The following is a 20,095-nucleotide window of genomic DNA, read 5'->3' on the forward strand; positions in this document are numbered from 1 at the left end:
CTGGTTTTAGGAGGTTCCTGACAAGTTCGGATAACTCCTTGGCTTTTTCCTCCGGGAGAAAAACCTTTTTCTGAACCGTGTCCAGAATCATCCCTAAGAACAGCAGACGTGTTGTCGGAATTAACTGGGATTTTGGAATATTCAGAATCCACCCGTGCTGCTTTAGCACTTCTTGAGACAGTGCTAGTCCCATCTCTAGCTGTTCTCTGGACCTTGCCCTTATTAGGAGATCGTCCAAGTATGGGATAATTAATACGCCTTTTCTTCGAAGAAGAATCATCATCTCGGCCATTACCTTGGTAAAGACCCGAGGTGCCGTGGACAATCCAAACGGCAGCGTCTGAAACTGATAGTGACAGTTCTGTACGACGAACCTGAGGTACCCCTGGTGTGAGGGGTAAATTGGAACGTGGAGATACGCATCCTTGATGTCCAAGGATACCATAAAGTCCCCTTCTTCCAGGTTCGCTATCACCGCTCTGAGTGACTCCATCTTGAACTTGAACTTTTTTATGTACAGGTTCAAGGATTTCAGATTTAGAATAGGTCTTACCGAGCCATCCGGCTTCGGTACCACAAATAGAGTGGAATAATACCCCTTTCCTTGTTGTAAAAGGGGTACCTTGACTATCACCTGCTGAGAGTACAGCTTGTGAATGGCTTCCAAGACCGTCACCCTGTCGGAGGGGGACGTTGGTAAAGCAGACTTCAGGAAACGGCGAGGTGGAGACGTCTCTAGTTCCAACCTGTAACCCTGAGATATTATCTGCAGGATCCAGGGATCCACCTGCGAGTGAGCCCACTGCGCGCTGAAATTCTTGAGACGACCCCCCACCGCCCCCGAGTCCGCTTGAGAAGCCCCAGCGTCATGCTGAGGCTTTTGTAGAAGCGGGGGAGGGCTTCTGTTCCTGGGAAGGAGCTGCCTGTTGCAGTCTCTTCCCCTTTCCTCTGCCTCGTGGCAGATATGAATATCCCTTTGCTCTCTTGTTTTTAAAGGAACGAAAGGGCTGCGGCTGAAAAGTCGGTGTCTTTTTCTGTTGGGGAGTGACTTGAGGTAAAAAGGTGGATTTCCCGGCTGTAGCCGTGGCCACCAAATCCGATAGACCAACACCAAATAACTCCTCCCCTTTATACGGCAAAACTTCCATATGCCGTTTTGAGTCCGCATCACCTGACCACTGTCGCGTCCATAAACTTCTTCTGGCCGAAATGGACATAGCACTTACCCGTGATGCCAGTGTGCAAATATCCCTCTGTGCATCACGCATATAAAGAAACGCATCCTTTATTTGCTCTAAAGACAGTAAAACATTGTCCCTATCCAGGGTATCAATATTTTCAATCAGGGACTCTGACCAAGCTACCCCAGCACTGCACATCCAGGCTGTCGCTATAGCTGGTCGTAGTATAACACCTGTATGTGTGTATATACTTTTTTGGATATTTTCCATCCTCCTATCTGCTGGATCTTTAAGTGCGGCCGTCTCAGGAGAGGGTAACGCCACTTGTTTTGATAAGCGTGTGAGCGCCTTGTCCACCCTAGGAGGTGTTTCCCAGCGCGCCCTAACCTCTGGCGGGAAAGGGTATAAAGCCAATAACTTCTTTGAAATTAGCAGTTTTTTATCGGGGGCAACCCACGCTTCATCACACACCTCATTTAATTCATCTGATTCAGGAAAAACTATAGGTAGTTTTTTCACACCCCACATAATACCCTGTTTTGTGGTACCTGTAGTATCAGCAATATGTAACGCCTCCTTCATTGCCAAAATCATATAACGTGTGGCCCTACTGGAAAATACGGTTGATTCGTCACCGTCGCCACTGGAATCAGTGCCTGTGTCTGGGTCCGTGTCGACCGACTGAGGTAACGGGCGTTTTACAGCCCCTGACGGTGTTTGAGGCGCCTGGACAGGTGCTGATTGATTGTCCGGCCGTCTCATGTCGTCAAACGACTGCTTTAGCGTGTTGACACTATCCCGTAATTCCATAAATAAAGCCATCCATTCTGGTGTCGACTCCCTAGGGGGTGACATCCCCATATTTGGCAATTGCTCCGCCTCCACACCAATATCGTCCTCATACATGTCGACACACACGTACCGACACACAGCAGACACACAGGGAATGCTCTTAAAGAAGACAGGACCCCACTAGCCCTTTGGGGAGACAGAGGGAGAGTTTGCCAGCACACACCAAAAGCGCTATATATGACAGGGATAGCCTTATAATAAGTGCTCCCTATATAGCTGCTTTAATATATATAATTTTGCCACAATTTTGCCCCCCCTCTCTTGTTTTACCCTGTTTCTGTAGTGCAGTGCAGGGGAGAGCCTGGGAGCCTTCCTGACCAGCGGAGCTGTGTGAGGAAAATGGCGCTGTGTGCTGAGGAGATAGGCCCCGCCCCTTTTTCGGCGGGCTAGTCTCCCGCTCTTTAACGGATTCTGGCAGGGGTTAAATATCTCCATATAGCCCCCGGAGGCTATATGTGAGGTATTTTATGCCAAAAAATAGGTTTACATTGCTTCCCAGGGCGCCCCCCCCCCAGCGCCCTGCACCCTCAGTGACTGCCGTGTGAAGTGTGCTGAGAGCAATGGCGCACAGCTGCAGTGCTGTGCGCTACCTTAAGAAGACTGAGGAGTCTTCTGCCGCCGATTCTGGACCTTCTTCTCTTTTCAGCATCTGCAAGGGGGCCGGCGGCGAGGCTCCGGTGACCATCCAGGCTGTACCTGTGATCGTCCCTCTGGAGCTAATGTCCAGTAGCCAAAGAAGCCAATCCATCCTGCACGCAGGTGAGTTCACTTCTTCTCCCCTAAGTCCCTCGTTGCAGTGATCCTGTTGCCAGCAGGACTCACTGTAAAATAAAAAACCTAAGCTAAACTTTTCTAAGCAGCTCTTTAGGAGAGCCACCTAGATTGCACCCTTCTCGGACGGGCACAAAAACCTAACTGAGGCTTGGAGGAGGGTCATAGGGGGAGGAGCCAGTACACACCACCTGATCATAAAGCTTTACTTTTTGTGCCCTGTCTCCTGCGGAGCCGCTATCCCCCCATGGTCCTTTCAGGAACCCCAGCATCCACTAGGACGATAGAGAAAATAGTATATTAAGCACCTACCTGGCCACACTGTAACCCAGCACACGCTGCTGTGTGTTGAGTTGCAGGTGGCCAGGTAGGCGTTTAAATACTATTTTTTTCTGTCTTGCATGGCCGCGCCTCCTGTGATTAGGCCACGCCCCACTGAAAAGTACCTGTCCAGCCCGGCCCTCTACTGCCCTGAGCCTATGTTAAGAGAAGTAGTATCACATAAATCAGAGATTAATCACAAATTTAAGTTTATCGGGCCTGATTTAGCGTTGAACCCGATGCTAATGTTTTCGTAGTTGAGAGATTTTTTGCAACTAAAAACGCCAAGCAAAAAAGTCTTCCCGTACATGGGCGAGCTGAAGTTTGAGACGGCGTTTGCAAAGTGTCTGTAATCGCAAAGGGGCTGATTCTGAAGTGGCCGCTGATGTGGCCTGCAGCCCGGTTTGCACACACATGCGACCGCAATGTGACTGACAGCGACGGGCGTTCGTGGGGCGGCGACGTGGCGTTGGGGGCGAACAGGGGCGGACGTCAGATGCAGCTGCTCCGATTGAAAAAATGGTGGCCGACCGCCTGACAGAGGTCAACTTTAGTTCTGATGCGTCCGCAATCTAATTGCGGAAGCCTCGAGAGGCTGGGCGGCCTTGCCCTGTGCTGGGTGGCCTCCAGCATGTGAGGAGATGGATGCAGATCTGGCTGTGTATGCAGCGATCTGTATCCATCTCTGAATGAGCTCCAAACTCCTGAGAAGACATCTGCGATCCATGGGTGTTTCAGAATGGAGTCAGGGAGGTGGCCGAAAGCGGACGCAAACAAAGGCCGGTCCATGTGCGTGTTATGGGAGTTCCAAGGTTGTGTCTGTATTTGAGGCTGCGTTCCCAATCGCAGAACCACAGTCGCGGAGGCAGGGCTGGACTGCTCATTTGGCACTTCAGGCACATGCCAGAAGTGCCAGTCCGGCCACGCAAAGAGACTGGGGCTGGCCGAGCAGCTCAGCCTCCCAGTGCTCTGCTCGGCCGCCTGGCATAGACGTAATGCAAGGCCAGGCCCCTGTGACTCGTGGCACGCCCCCTTTCGTGCACACATTAAAATGCCAGACCCAGTCTGTTTCTGCTAAGCGGTCATATTTAGTGAAAAATAAAGATGTACCTGAATCTGCGCAGCCCAGGGCTTACTCAAGGAGACGATGTGCATCCGATGTTGCAATGTTCTCAACAACCGTTGGATCTGCAGATAAAGAAAGTGGGTATAGCAGCATTTGCATAGTCTGATGCACGCTAGCTTAGGTGGGGATCCTGACGCCGGGCATTTGCATATATTCAAGCATAGGCTACGTGAGAAATCGCAGCAGCTCTGAGTCAGGCCTCTAGTCATTAAATAATAGAATGTAAACAGAGTCTAAATATCCACATTCCGAAAATAAAAAAAAAAGGGACTTCCAACCTCCATTTATTTAGAAGTACTAGTGGTAATGTATCCGGCAAAAAAATTAATCAGTCATAATAGTTAGATGTGACCAGGATAGGATGCGGACAAGATACAGATAGTCGGGATCCTGACGGTCATTATTGCGTTGGCGGGTTAGGGTTAGGCTGCAGGGAGGGGACGGTTAGGGTTAGGCTGCGGGAGTGAACGGTTAGGGTTAGGCTGCAGGAGTAGACGGTTAGGGTCAGACTGCAGGAGTGGATGGTTAGGGTTAGGCTGCGGGAGGGGACGGTTAGGGTTAGACTGCGGGAGTGGATGGTTAGATTAGACTGCAGGAGTTGATGGTTAGGGTTAGACTGTGGGAGTGGATGATTAGGGTTAGGCTGCGGGAGTGGACGGTTAGGGTTAGGCTGCGGGAAGGGACGGTTAGGGTTAGACTGCGGGAGTGGATGGTTAGGGTTAGACTGCAGGAGTGGATGGTTAGGGTTAGGTTGCGGGAGGGGATGGTTAGGGTTAGGCTGCAGGAGGGGATGGTTAGGGTTAGACTGCGGGAGTGGACGGTTAGGGTTAGACTGCAGGAGTGGATGATTAGGGTTAGACTGCGGGAGGGGACGGTTAGGATTAGGCTGCGGGAGGGGACGGTTAGGGTTAGACTGCGGGAGTGGACGGTTAGGGTTAGACTGCAGGAGTGGATGATTAGGGTTAGACTGCGGGAGGGGACGGTTAGGATTAGGCTGCGGGAGGGGACGGTTAGGGTTAGGCTGCGGGAGTGGATGGTTAGGGTTAGACTGCAGGAGTGGATGGTTAGGGTTAGACTGCGGGAGTAAATGGTTAGGGTTAGACTGCAGGAGTGGATGGTTAGGGTTAGGCTGCGGGAGGGGATGGTTAGGGTTAGGCTGCAGGAGGGGATGGTTAGGGTTAGACTGCGGGAGTGGACGGTTAGGGTTAGACTGCGGGAGTGGATGGTTAGATTAGACTGCAGGAGTGGATGGTTAGGGTTAGACTGTGGGAGTGGATGATTAGGGTTAGGCTGCGGGAGTGGACGGTTAGGGTTAGGCTGCGGGAAGGGACGGTTAGGGTTAGACTGCGGGAGTGGATGGTTAGGGTTAGACTGCAGGAGTGGATGGTTAGGGTTAGGTTGCGGGAGGGGATGGTTAGGGTTAGGCTGCAGGAGGGGATGGTTAGGGTTAGACTGCGGGAGTGGACGGTTAGGGTTAGACTGCAGGAGTGGATGATTAGGGTTAGACTGCGGAAGGGGACGGTTAGGATTAGGCTGCGGGAGGGGACGGTTAGGGTTAGACTGCGGGAGTGGACGGTTAGGGTTAGACTGCAGGAGTGGATGATTAGGGTTAGACTGCGGGAGGGGACGGTTAGGATTAGGCTGCGGGAGGGGACGGTTAGGGTTAGGCTGCGGGAGTGGATGGTTAGGGTTAGACTGCAGGAGTGGATGGTTAGGGTTAGACTGCGGGAGTAAATGGTTAGGGTTAGACTGCAGGAGTGGATGGTTAGGGTTAGGCTGCGGGAGGGGATGGTTAGGGTTAGGCTGCAGTAGGGGATGGTTAGGGTTAGACTGCGGGAGTGGACGGTTAGGGTTAGACTGCGGGAGTGGATGGTTAGATTAGACTGCAGGAGTGGATGGTTAGGGTTAGACTGTGGGAGTGGATGATTAGGGTTAGGCTGCGGGAGTGGACGGTTAGGGTAAGACTGCGGGAAGGGACGGTTAGGGTTAGACTGCAGGAGTGGATGATTAGGGTTAGACTGCGGGAGGGGACGGTTAGGATTAGGCTGCGGGAGGGGACGGTTAGGGTTAGGCTGCGGGAGTGGATGGTTAGGGTTAGACTGCGGGAGTAAATGGTTAGGGTTAGACTGTAGGAGTGGATGGTTAGGGTTAGGCTGCGGGAGGGGATGGTTAGGGTTAGGCTGCAGGAGGGGATGGTTAGGGTTAGACTGCAGGAGTGGATGATTAGGGTTAGACTGCGGGAGGGGACGGTTAGGATTAGGCTGCGGGAGGGGACGGTTAGGGTTAGACTGCGGGAGTGGACGGTTAGGGTTAGACTGCAGGAGTGGATGATTAGGGTTAGACTGCGGGAGGGGACGGTTAGGATTAGGCTGCGGGAGAGGACGGTTAGGGTTAGGCTGCGGGAGTGGATGGTTAGGGTTAGACTGCAGGAGTGGATGATTAGGGTTAGGCTGCAGGAGGGGATGGTTAGGGTTAGACTGCGGGAGTGGACGGTTAGGGTTAGACTGCAGGAGTGGATGATTAGGGCTAGACTGCGGGAGGGGACGGTTAGGATTAGGCTGCGGGAGGGGACGGTTAGGGTTAGGCTGCGGGAGTGGATGGTTAGGGTTAGACTGCAGGAGTGGATGATTAGGGTTAGACTGCAGGAGTGGACGGTTAGGGTTAGGCTGCGGGAGGGGACGGTTAGGGTTAGACTGCAGGAGTGGATGGTTAGGGTTAGACTGCAGGAGTGGATGATTAGGGTTAGACTGCGGGAGGGGACGGTTAGGATTAGGCTGCGGGAGGGGACGGTTAGGGTTAGGCTGCGGGAGTGGATGGTTAGGGTTAGACTGCAGGAGTGGATGATTAGGGTTAGACTGCAGGAGTGGACGGTTAGGGTTAGGCTGCGGGAGGGGACGGTTAGGGTTAGACTGCAGGAGTGGATGGTTAGGGTTAGACTGCAGGAGTGGATGGTTAGGGTTAGACTGCAGGAGTGGATGGTTAGGGTAAGGCTGCGGGAAGGGACGGTTAGGGTTAGACTGCAGGAGTGGATGGTTAGGGTTAGGCTGCAGGAGGGGATGGTTAGGGTTAGGCTGCGGGAGGGGACGGTTAGGGTTAGACTGCAGGAGTTGATGGTTAGGGTTAGGCTGCGGGAGTGGATGGTTAGGGTTAGGCTGCGGGAGGGGACGGTTAGGGTAAGACTGCAGGAGTGGATGGTTAGGGTTAGACTGCAGGAGTGGATGGTTAGGGTTAGGCTGCGGGAGGGGACGGTTAGGGTTAGACTGCAGGAGTGGATGATTAGGGTTAGACTGCAGGAGTGGACGGTTAGGGTTAGGCTGCGGGAGGGGACGGTTAGGGTAAGACTGCAGGAGTGGATGGTTAGGGTTAGACTGCAGGAGTGGATGGTTAGGGTTAGACTGCAGGAGTGGATGGTTAGTGTTAGACTGCAGGAGCGGATGGTTAGGGTAAGGCTGCGGGAAGGGACGGTTAGGGTTAGACTGCAGGAGTGGATGGTTAGGGTTAGGCTGCAGGAGGGGATGGTTAGGGTTAGGCTGCTGTTGGGGATGGATAGGGTTAGGCTGCGGGAGGGGACGGTTAGGGTTAGGCTGCGGGAGTGGACGGATAGGGTTAGGCCTCAGGAGGGGTGGTTTAGGGCTAGGGTTTAAATACCTACTGGGATCCTTTGGGATTTTGACTGCTGGGTTACCGCTGTCGGCATCTTGACCGTCAGGATAATGACTGCCGGGATTTCATATCCATCCCACCAGAACACTACTGTAAATATTTATAGAAAGGTCCTATTTCCAACTTTCAGAGAACCTTCTTTTTTTTTTTTTTTTGCGTGTAATAATATCAACACTAAAAAATAGTGTTTTAATGAACCATAAATTGGAATTCATAATGGCTGTTCTGGTAATGTTCGAGTTTTAAAAATAATGTTTTAATAGTACAGCCACCCCACATGTGAAGCAGGACCAGTATCACATCCAAACAATAAAAAAAAACAGTAGCTAATCCTGAATTCCAATTGTAATCCCATCTACAGTATTATCACACTTATGAAAACTGGAAAATACAAGTTTAAAATTAAGATTTAAGAGGGACTACTACCCTCAGCCGCCTTTAGGAGTAGTAGTATCACATAAATTGTGAATATAAACACACTGGGGCTAATTCAGGTTGGATCCAACCGGAATTATTGCGATTGCCCTGCGGGCGCATGCTCAGCGCCCGTCCTGCAGATGCGCCCGCACTTTCTGTGGGTGGGCCGCAAAAAAAAATGTGATCGCCTCTGCCTGTCAATCAGGCAGATGCGGTTGTGGGGGCGGGGGGCGCCAACGCCCCGTTTCCAGGACGCGGCCAAATGGGGGGCGGTGTGGCTCAAACGGGGGCGTGGTGGGGGCGTGATCGCGGCGGCTGCGTGATGTCACACACAGCCGCCGCGATTGGGAACATGGCGATGGGCTTCCTGCTGGCGCAGCTAATTTGCAGTAGAATTTGCAATTCTTACTGAATTAGGCCCACAATCCTCATGCAATGCCATCGCAGTGATTCCTGCAACTGCAAGGCGCTGTTGCGATCAAGATAATGGGCATTCCTGTGCAATGATTGGGAGACAGCTAACACTCCCCCCCTCCCCTCCCCATTTCCCCCCTGTGGTCTCAGACCATTTACCTCTCAACTCTCAGCGATTCAAAACTGTATTAACAAAAAAAAAGTCCCTTGAAGAGTTTCATTTCTGAGCATATATGCACAAATTATTTTTTCTTCCTTGGTTAGATCTCCGACCCACAATGCGACAACATGAGTTACTTGTGCAAGTCTCCCGGAAAAAAAATTAAAAACACAAATCTTAAATGGATTAATAATTGAAAGAGAGTTTGTAGCCTTCTGGATTGCGGCAAGTATTATCTGTCTCTTGCAGAATTCAATGTCACATCACTCATGTATGTCACAAGCCTTCCTTAACGCTGCGGTGTCTCTTAGCAACATATATTAACTTAAAAAAATGAAAAGTGGGAGCGCACAACCTCCTGCAACAAGGGAATGTCAGGAAATGTGTCAAAATTATACTTAAAAAAAGCCTGTTTGACATAACGCCCCATCCTCACTGTCTAGAGGGACTGCAGCCATCGGCCTAATCGAAAGAACCAGGACGGGTAATAAGGTCAGGCTTATCTATATTTATTTACAGGTCTCTTTGGTCATGTATGGGCCTGGTTGTCAGCCTCGTGGAACTAAAGGTGGGTACACACTGGCCGATATATCGGCCGTTCTATTGAACGGCCGATTTATCGCGGGTCCGTCGGCCAGTGTGTACGGGCGATATGTCTGTAGACTCCGTCGTTCACAGATATATCGCGTCGGCCCCGCAGCACAGCCGACGGCCAATATATCTACCGATATATTGGCGCATCGCTGTGTGTGTACGGGCGACCAGCCGGCCGCCCGTACACATTCTGCAGCGGCCGGCGGTGATTGACAGCTGAACTGGGTGGGCGTGTGTACACGCCCGTCCAGTTCATGACGTCAGTCCCCGACGGATCGGGCAGTGTGTATGCACAGCACATTGCCCGATCCGTCCATAGATATATCTGCCGATCAATTAATCAGCAGATATATCTATCAGTGTGAACCCACCTTTAGAAAATATTCAGATTATTCTAAAATATTCAGATTATTCTCTATGAGCGACACCGCCTAGTGTTTCCCCTCGCGGACCAGGGCAGTCGGCGGCAGTGCATATACACTGAGCGATATGACGACCACATCACTCAGTGACGTCACAGCGTGGTTGGGGCCGTGCATGCAGCTCTCGGACGACAGTCCAAATTGAGCTGCATGCACGGCTGACAACGAAGGTCGTTAATGACCCGCGAGGCCGCACATATCTCGTCGTCACCAGAATACACACTTGCCGAGAAAGTGAACGGCGTCGCTCAGGAAGGGTGAAAATGAGCGACGTGGTTCATTTTCTCGGCAAGTGTGTATGCACCTTAAGTTTGCATGTTTGCTGTAGCTTTATCCGTCACCTTCATACATTCAACCTGAATTTAAAGATAATACCGAACATTTTCATTTGCCACTTTAATATGTCAGTGGAAGGTGAGAGTGAGTGGGGGACCAATCAGAAGCTACAATCTCAGTTATCCCGCTAAAGGTTGATGCATGAAGCAGTGAAAAGAGGGGAAAGACGACTAGTGAAGTTGTCCATAGCAACCAATACATCAACCATACAGCGTTTAAAGGGTACCAGGATTCTGGTTGGGGTGACAAGAATAACTATGGAGTTAAAGGGATAAGAGGAGATCCGTCATAGGTGGAAATACAGTTAGAAGTAAAGAACATTAGACAAACACTAAACTATAACATTCCACAATTGTTGGCCATGAGTCTATAACCTTCTATAAAGCTGATTATTCACGCTGTGACAATGACAACCAATTAGACTGTCTCAGACCTAATTGGCCACATATGCCAGCAAGTATGAGCCAGAAAGGACATACTGTATGATCCTGATCAGCTTCTGATTGGGTTATATGAGATATCAAGTAGGACGGATGATAAAAGAGGTTGGAAACAATTGCAATTATGATGTCCAGTCAGATACAATGTGTACAGACCACGGCACCACTGTCCGGGCCTACGGCTGGTTTATAGGCCTAATTTAGACCTGATCGCTCATATGTGAATTTGCAGAGGTCTGCGATCAGATAGTCGCCTCCTAGACAGAGGGAATACCCGCCCCGTGCAAGTCTGTGTACGCCGTGTGAACAGCTTTGCAAACGCCGGCCAGCTGTTAATCCGTTCGCAGCTCACTCATGATCTAATGCTTTTTCCAGTCTCTGCGCAGCCCAGGACTTATTCCTACAGTGCGATACAAACAGGCTGATTGGACCCAGAGCTGACGTCACACACCCGCCCTGAAAACGCTTGGGAACGCCTGCGTTTTTCCTGACACTCCCAGAAAACGTCCAGTTACCACCCCCAAACGCCGGCTTCCTGCCAATCAGCCTGCGCTCGCCTAGCAATCAAAAAAGACGCAGGATTTATTTGCATTTTGGCCTTGCGTCTACGCATTACAATCCGTACGCATGCGCAGTCATTCAATAATCGTCCGCCTTGTGATTTCGCACAACAGCGATCGGGTTTGAATTAGGTCCGATGTGCGGAAGGGTCGGCATGCCTTATTCTTTATTGCCCGATTGCACAAGTAAAATTCTTATTATGCAAATTAGAGAATATTTGAAGACACTAAGGGGTACATTTACTAAGCAGTGATAAGAGCGGAGAAGTGAGCCAGTGGAGATATTTACCATCAACCAATCAGCAGCCCTGTATCATTTTTATAGTATGCAACTTATAGATGTTATTTCAGTGCTGATTGGTCGCCATGGGCAACTTCTTCACTGGCTCACTTCTCCGCTCTTATCACTGCTTAGTAAATGTCCCCCTAACACAGCAAATATCTGTCACAGTCTCTAATCTCAGGTGACTTGATCATTTTACTTTATTATTATTATCAGTTATTTATATAGCGCCAGCATTTCTCCGTTCTGTTTTACAATTGGCCTCGGAGAGTGATAATGTGGACAGAGATAAAGTACCAGCCAATCATCAGCTCCCGTCATGTTACAGGCTGTGTTTGCAATATGAATGGAGCTGGCCGGGCGGTACTTTATCTCTCTCTCTACTTTATCACTCTCCACGGCTTCGTACATCTGCCCTAGGATGTGACAGGTGTCTCAGTAAACAGGATTACTCTTCTTAGCCAGTCTTGTATATCCTTCCTCCTAATGCAAGACCGAGTGGGTGTGTTTAAATAAATATTATCTCTGTATATATATTTATATTTACACTGTTTACGCACACTTTCAAGATAATGTAAGGAGCACTCCCTACCGTACAAACTTTGTGAAATCTACCGTGTTCTTATTATTGTATATATGAGCTTGTGTTAGACGCCCTATGAGACACGAGGCTCTCCGACGCAACAATATAATAATAGTGAATTGTTATATACATATATGGCTCATAACGCTAATGCAAGCAGGTCACATGACGGGCCCACCCCGCACACGAGTGTTTCTAGCATATATATATATTCCTGTATAGGATATACAGTATCTGTGAATGTATAGTAATAATGCTGTACTTGTGACTGCACAATACTAACTTCAGCTTTCCTCTCACTGCTGTGCTGTGTGCAAAGCATGCAGGACCCTCCTACAGCTGCCAGTGACCGGCCCCTCACTCACTCAGAGTGACGCAGCAGCAGCAGCAGCCCCTGGCTGTCCCCTCTCCTCAGCATCAGCATCTCCATCCCAGCAAAGGGGCTGACTGCAGGACACCGTGCGCATGCGCAGTCCTCCTCTTTCCCTCCCTGGCCCCGCCCACCGTCCTGACGTCCCTCTCACATCCACACTTTATTCATAGCTCCTTATGAGAGAGCGTGAGCGCGTCCCCGAGCCGTCGGAGCGCGCTCCCCCTTCTTCCTCCGCATCCGGGCATCCCAGGCGCCGGGGGCGCGCCTCTAGAAGCAGCAGCACTAGCAAACACCGTGGTGGGACCAACTTTTTTCTCAGCTCAGCTCCCTGCGCCTCGGCTGTATCACTCCGCGCTCCGGTCAGGGGAAGTAGTCCCTCCTTCGCGACCGCTCCAAACTCCGGCCAGCCGGGCGGGTAACAGACGGAGAGCGGTGCCGGCGACGGGCAGAGGAGCCCGGGCATCACCCCCCGAGTGGCAGCGCGGCGGGGAGGCGAGCCGGCGTGTGAGTGAGAGTGATGAGTCCGGTCCTCTCACAACTTGCTCGCTCCGAGTAGTTCTCCTCCTCACCCGGCGCCCGGTCATCTCACCCTGCTGCCCCCCGAGGACCGGGGTGTCCCGCCCGCCGGGGACAGGACGAGGAGCGGCTGTGGGTTTGGATTTGTCTCCGGAAAGTTGGCGGCTGGGATTTGTGCTCGGGGAAAGTGCGTGGACGGAGCGGCATGGAGGTGCAGAGCCTGCAGGAGGCCATCCAAGTGGAGATCCAGTGCCACCAGGTAATACCCCAACTGCCCCCCCCGGGAGGGGGCAACTGGCTCCCGGCATGCACCGAGGCGGGGCACTTCTGCAACTATTTTGTCAGCTGGGGGGGGGGGGGGGGGAGCGGGCACCTGCTCCATTGTTGATAGCTCCCCCCCCCCCCCCATATACCAGCCCCCCACATTGCTTTATACTCTGCCTTCTCAGCGTACCCCCCTCCAGTGTGCCCCCTCCTCTACTTACCCCCCTCCCCAGATCTACTACTTAAGTAAGTCCTCATCATCAATCTGCCCCAGTAATATGCCCCCTCCCCTACTGACAGCCCTCCTCTTCGCTCTCTCTCCCCCCCCCCACCCCTCAAATGCTTCCACATCATTTCATCTTTTTTTTTTTTTTTTTTTTTTAATCTTCTGATTAATTTTGATAAGTATTTTAGTCTCTTCCCCCTCAGTGTATTTATTCCTTCACTTTACACCCCTCCCCCCACTTCTTTCGTTCTTTTCTTACCCCCTCCCCTACCCCATAAGTCAGCATACTCCCCATCTGCCCCCGTGTTATTCTGCCAATCTTCTCTTCAGCTTTAGTGTCAGTCATCACTTTTACTTTGTTGCCATGTTTCCTTCTGTCTCACTCTCCTTCCCATTCTGCCCTCGATGACAACTTCATGTCTCCAGCTGCCCCCACCCTGACAGCTCCTACTTTCTCCTTCACTTATGTGCTCGGCCACTTTCACTTTTCTCCCCCTTCTCCTCCTTCCCCCATCTTGCAACCCCCCTCTTCCCTACTCCCCCCCCCATCTTTCACTCCTCCTCCCTACTTTCCCATCTTCCACCCCTGTTTTCCTACTCTTCCCCATTTTCTACTTCCCTACTCCCCCTCCTTTCCCCATCTTTTGCTCCCCCTCCTTTCCCCTACTCTTCCCAATCCTTCTCTCCCCCTCCTTTCCCCCTACTCTTCCCCATCTTTTGGCCCCCCCCTTCTCCTTTTTCTCTCTCACTACTTCTTCCTTCCCTCCCTCCTCTCCTCCCCGCCCCCTCCCTTGTCTTTTGCTGGAGCAAGCAACAAGGATTTGGAAGTAATATTGCGGTGCTGCTGCGTGGAGATTAGGACGAGACCTGAATATTTATGAGCTGGCTTGGGGGAAATTGCCTGCACACTCACTGTGTTTACTTGCCTCTTTGTTCCTCCCCATTTCCATCAAACTTGAAGCACTTTCTCCGTCCTCCTCCTCATGTGACACTTCTTTTTCTTTTTTCTGTTTTTTTTTGTTTTCTTTCTGAATGTAGTTGTTTTTTTCCCCTTTTAAATAAGGGTTCTGTATTTATTTTTATTCCCCCCCCCCCCCCCCCCCAATAAACTACTTGCACGGATGAAGCAAGATCCACAGGTAAATGCAGATTTGTAGGGTTTTTAAAAAAAATTTTTTTAGAAATATTATTTTTTATTTAATAAACCCTTTGTAGTTGTGTTTCCCTGGGATTTGTTGTGTTTGTGATGGAGTGCAGCTGTGCAGTGGGAGTATGGGAAACTTTATCAGCTCGCATCTATAATGCTCAGATCACCCCTGTGGAAAGGAATGAACTCAAGTTGTGTTATTTTTGTGTGTATGTATATTAAAATAAAAATAAAAAAAAAAGGAGGAGGGGGGGAGTGTAAGGAAGCCCCCCCCCCATATGTTACACACGATGATTGACAGCGGTTTGACTCTTGCACAGCGCTTTAATTCTCATCCCTGTTGTATTTGTAGCAGTGTTACTTTATCTCTGCCCCCCCGGGGTGCTGCATGATCTCTGGCAGGGGAGAAGTTCTCATCTCTGGGTAACACATCGGTTACATTGTATCCCCACTTAAGTGTGTTGTGTCTTTCTCTTTCTGCTCACGCCATACTTTGTGAACCCCCCCCTTTCCCTGTAAAAGTCATCCAGGTTGGTGAAGGGGAATGGCTGTATGTGCAATATTAACCCCCACCCTTCCCAGAGAACTGTGTGCAGAGGACTTTTAGTTGCACTCAATTATTATTTGATTTTAATTTGCATTATTTTTTTATTTCTCCGAGGCGTCCATTTTGGAGTTGGTGGACACGGTTAGGAAAGTGCAAACGGTGCCCTCTTCGGGTGACTTTGATGAGAAAGTGTGGGGGGGGGGGGGCAGGAGGGGGGGGGTCTCAGCAGATGGGTGTTGGAGTGCGCCCTTTGTTGCAGCTTGCTGCAGCAGCCGATCCATTCAGCACTTTCTCTATGGAGGCACTTTCACTCTCTTGGCATCACAAAGTTAACTGTCTGCTTGCCAGCAGTGTAGCCCCCCACCCCCTTCCACCCCCCACTCTGACCCCCCTCCTTGGTTGTGTTATGCCGGAAATGGAACGAGAAGAAGAGGGGGGAGGAAAAGAGCGTTGTGTGGCCGTTCGCCTTTCAGCACCACGGACAGATGCCATTGAAAGCTTTCTTCTCCGCCCCCCTCCCTCCCATCTCCCAGTGTAGTGAAATGCGCAAAGAGCTGCGTGTAACCCAGAGTGTGTTTTGCAAAAGGAACGTGTAGTTCTGGGTGGTGTTTCTGTAACACCCTAGGGCGAATTTGTGCTGGATCTTTTCTTCTTCTCCCCCCTCTCTTCAATGAATGAATCGATCGCCCTTCCTCAGGAATGCAGCAGCATTTCAGCACCAAAGTTGGGACAGCTCCTGTGGAACACGCACCTTCCCCAATGCAAAGATTGCATTTGTTACCCCCAACCCATTAGGTCTGCATTTAAGGCTCAGCTCCCACTTCTGCCGGAGTTTGAAAGCCTCGTCACGTTAATGAGGGTTTGTCAGCACTCTCAGTTTGGTAGTGGAAGCTTCCATTTTGTGAGGGAAGGGGTGTTGGTTTCTTCCTAACATGGAGAAAAGTCTGCAGAGTTTGAGATGGGGGATGGGGCCCCATTCATGCTGAACATTACCATTTTGATTGCTTTGATGCCATTTTTAGAGGGGGGAGGGGATAACACCCCCCATACATACACACACAACACATAAAGATGGTTAATCACCGCATGGAATCAGAACCTAGATACTTTCTTTTAGCCAAGCGAATCTTTCACTGCCTGATACCTAAGGCTGTCAGACCTATAATGGAGTAGAAGAAGCAAGCTGTTGACTCCAGTTATTTTCCCTTTCCTGCAACAATGCAATGAAGGCAGCACTCACCTTGTTTATATTCCGCTTTTAGAACATTTTTAAAGAGAACAGCTGCAGTCATTTCCCCTGCATTAAAATAAGTACATAAATACTTCAGACTTAATGCTGACACTTGCAGTTGCATACAGGCTCATGATTTACATGTAGATGTGTAATATGTATACTTTTTTTAATTAAACTGAATTCATTAGAAACAATTGTTAAAAGGGAGTTTAAACATATTTTTTTTTTCTGGAAAAAATCAGGCTCGGATACGTGCAACGCCACAAATGCTCATCCCTTGTATAAGTTTAGTCGTACTTGGTTATTACAACCCATTTGCTGGTGACAATAAAGATTTGATGTGCATACGTGGTTTATCTTGGTTTAAGTATGCAGCACACACACATGCATGCAATGTACTCTGTACACATGATGCAACAAGCCCAGGTAGTGTAGATCACCATAGATGCTAAGTAAAAACATTTTTTTAATTGTATTTTTCTACTGTCATGGTAGATGGCATCCAGTGTGTGTACATCGGCTGCGTCATTACCTGCACTAGTTTCTAAAACCGCTTCATAAACTGCACTCTTAAGGAAGTGATTTATGAGCACACATTCCCATTCACTACATTGCTACATTTTTTTTTTTTTTCTATATAATCATTGCTCTATAAATCTTCCTGGCGAAGGTCTAATAATCTGATTTTTGTTGTCATCTCAGCCCCTGACTTCATCCTTCTCATACAACATGCTGCTGTTTACATATGGAGCTTGAGAAAGAACAAGTTGCTGCAGCGTTCTTAGGAGATTTAGACCCCAGCTGCTGTTTGCATTACATTTTCCTTCAATTGTCTTAAATGTCCCTTTGTTTTTTGCTTTTTTTAACATCATATGTTATCGTCTTGATTTTGGCTGTGATAAGCTAAGGAAGCTTAACAAATATAAGTATCGAAAACAGACAAAGTTAATGATATTTAGTAGCAAGTTTTTTAATAAAACATAGGGAAGAGCTCTGTATTAGCCAGATTGCGGAATGCTCTCTTTATATGTTCTTCGTATATTGCGGAGTGCTCTCTCTATATGTTCTTCATATTTTCACATCTGTTATGGTTCTTGTTGGAACCTATCTTTAAAACACAGTTTGAATTAAACAAATCTTTATTGCTTTGATGAGCTTGTACGTTAGTATATGGTAGTGCAAAGATGTGACATTTCTCCTGTGTAGTCCCCTTCCTTCAGGGTCCCTAGTTTGTTCATCTTGACAGCAGTGTTTTTGTGAGAAGTTCGAACCAAAAGAGTCACTTCAATTAGGTGCGAACGGTGCAATTTGGCGCCGCAACTGCGTGGAAACGCTGCCAATGCCTTAGAGTCTTGCCCCAGACTCTCAGATTTCTGTACACAGACCTACAGGGTTGCAAACAAAAATCAGCAAGTCCAGGGCACCGTATATACCGCATAGTCGCTCGCTTACGGGGTAAGCTGGCCTGCTAATTGAATCTACACCTAGAGTATCTCAAAGGCAAAATGAGATGAGGCCAAACCCATAAACTTTATTTGAAATACGATGCATATAGATTAAGTAGACTGCAAGCTGTAAAAATACAGAGTAGCAGATTACTTGTGTGGCACTAATTGCACAGAAATGTTACGATCTGTGGTACTGGATTCCTTTAAAAAGCTTTGTAGTGTTGTCATTGGTCTACAGTCCAGAAAAAATGGCTGCTGCCTGGAGCCTTCTTCCAACTAATATTCCTTCATAAACAAAATGTTTACAGTGTGAAATTATTGACTACATCATTCTAGGGGTTCAGTATGGTATGCCGGCGGCGGGGCTCCCGGCGACAAGCATGTCGCCGCCGGGCTCCCGGCGACCAGCATACCGGCGCCGGGAGACCGACCGCCGGCTTACCGACAGTGTGGCGAGCGCAAATGAGCCCCTTGCGGGGGCCACGCTACGGGCACGGTGGCGCGCTACCACGCTATTTTATTCTCCCTCCAGGGGGGTCGTGGACCCCCACGAGGGAGAATAAGTGTCGGTATGCCGGCTGTCGGGATTCCGGCGCCGGTATCCCGTCAGTCGGCATACTGAAGACCACCCCATTCTAGTGTTGTTCCCACTGTGTGACAGAATGACTTTGCTGAACATAGGGAATTCCTATTACTCTAGGTCAGTGATGGGGAACCTTTGGCACCCCAGCTGGTGTTGAACTACACATCCCAGCATGCCCTGCTACAGTTTTAGCATGGCCAAATAGCAAAACTGTAGCAGGGCATGCTGGGATGTGTGCTCCAGGTGATGATAAACATTAAATGTAGGCAGCCTAGCTGGCAGGGCATGCTGGGCCTGTTAGTTCTAACAGAAATGGAGAGCCGCATAGTTCTCAAACCCAGTTTAAACCTTTCCACCAGCGTAAAACACTTTGCAGATCATTTGTGTCGTCACTGCACTTTTTGAAAATCTCCCATGAATCTAAAATTTTCAGTTAGCTCATACATTTATCAGACGATCATCTGATACATTATTTTTTCCTATTCTTAAGAGGATTGTATTGTGGGAGTAGTTTATTGAAAGTTTTAGGAGGGTATCCAATCAGCCGGGGAGATGAAAAATGGGTTTTTGCAATTTTTTTTCTTCAAAATTTTTATCACTATTTTTTATTTTATTTTTATCTCCCCTATCCAGGTAATTTGTGAGAAACCCCCCCCCCCCCCCCCCTTTTTCTTGCGAAAATACACAAGGTCCGCAAAAAGTCACGGACCTTTGTATTTTCGTGGCACTCTATCGTGTAAAAAAATAGTCACCAGAGGCAGGTGATACCAAACCTGGATAAGTGCCGGCATCATGGGATAGGCGCCGGCTATCGAGGCTAATAGGATAGACCCCGGCGAACCAATTAGCCGTGGTAAATTACCGTGGCTAATTGGATACCCCCCATAGAATGCATTACAGTATTTTGTTTTATTTTAGACCAGTTCAGATGAAAATATTGGTATTTAATATGTAATCCCTAAATAATATCCCCATAGAGAAAAAAATATATGGTTTTGGTATATTTGTTGCAGATGTTGAATCAATTGTGTTTATTTGATGTTTGTTAGATCAGTGCTTGCTGCCATATTTCTGAGAGAGTCCATCCCATGGGATCAATTCAGTTAGGCGTGAGTTTGTGAAAGCGAGTTTGTGTCCTTAAACTTGCATACATCGCGGCAATGCACTGAGCGAAGAAATGCGTGATCCAGTTAGAAATGTCATTTCACGGTACCGGCGGCGAGGTTGCGTGACTTTTCTACAAAAAGCGAACTGGGAAAAGTTTGGAAACGATCCAGGACACCAGAAAAGTGACAACTGAGATAGCTGGAGCATATAGAAGGTTGTTAGTGGCCATAAAGAAAGTATTGGAGGTTATTTAAAGGTGTCAAATGGCCGTTTTTTGCCCTTGGTGTAAAAATGATAGAAAGCAAGTTTTCATTATCAAATTAAAGTGACTTTTCAGTGTTTTAATACTACTTTGTAAAAAGTTGGATAAACACTTTTACCTCTTGTTTACAAGTTCAGAACCCCCTCTCCCATCAATGCAATGCCTCCACGTACCTGTCCCACATCATTTAACCTATTATTGAGCTTTTTAGAGAAATTCACCTGCCCATCCAATTGCATGATTATTCATTGAGAGGGGTGCACAA

The 20,095-nt window shown here is 49.0% G+C and overlaps 1 protein-coding gene across 3 annotated transcripts in view; it reads left to right on the plus strand.

Moving 5' to 3' along the window:
• The first annotated feature begins 12,666 nt into the window (after positions 1-12,666).
• PHF21B (PHD finger protein 21B) overlaps positions 12,667-20,095 on the plus strand; it is a 116,155-nt gene continuing 108,726 nt past the window's right edge. The window contains exon 1 of one of the 3 annotated variants that reach the window (XM_063928902.1): positions 12,667-13,271. In XM_063928902.1, coding sequence (XP_063784972.1) covers positions 13,218-13,271 — 54 coding nt within the window. In that variant the 5' untranslated portion in view covers positions 12,667-13,217. Of the gene's footprint in view, positions 13,272-14,344; positions 14,642-20,095 lie in introns of those variants that run through there. The other 2 variants (XM_063928904.1, XM_063928903.1) reach the window with 2 other exon arrangements.

This window comes from Pseudophryne corroboree, chromosome 6, assembly GCF_028390025.1.
Source record: "Pseudophryne corroboree isolate aPseCor3 chromosome 6, aPseCor3.hap2, whole genome shotgun sequence".
NCBI lineage: Eukaryota > Metazoa > Chordata > Amphibia > Anura > Myobatrachidae > Pseudophryne > Pseudophryne corroboree.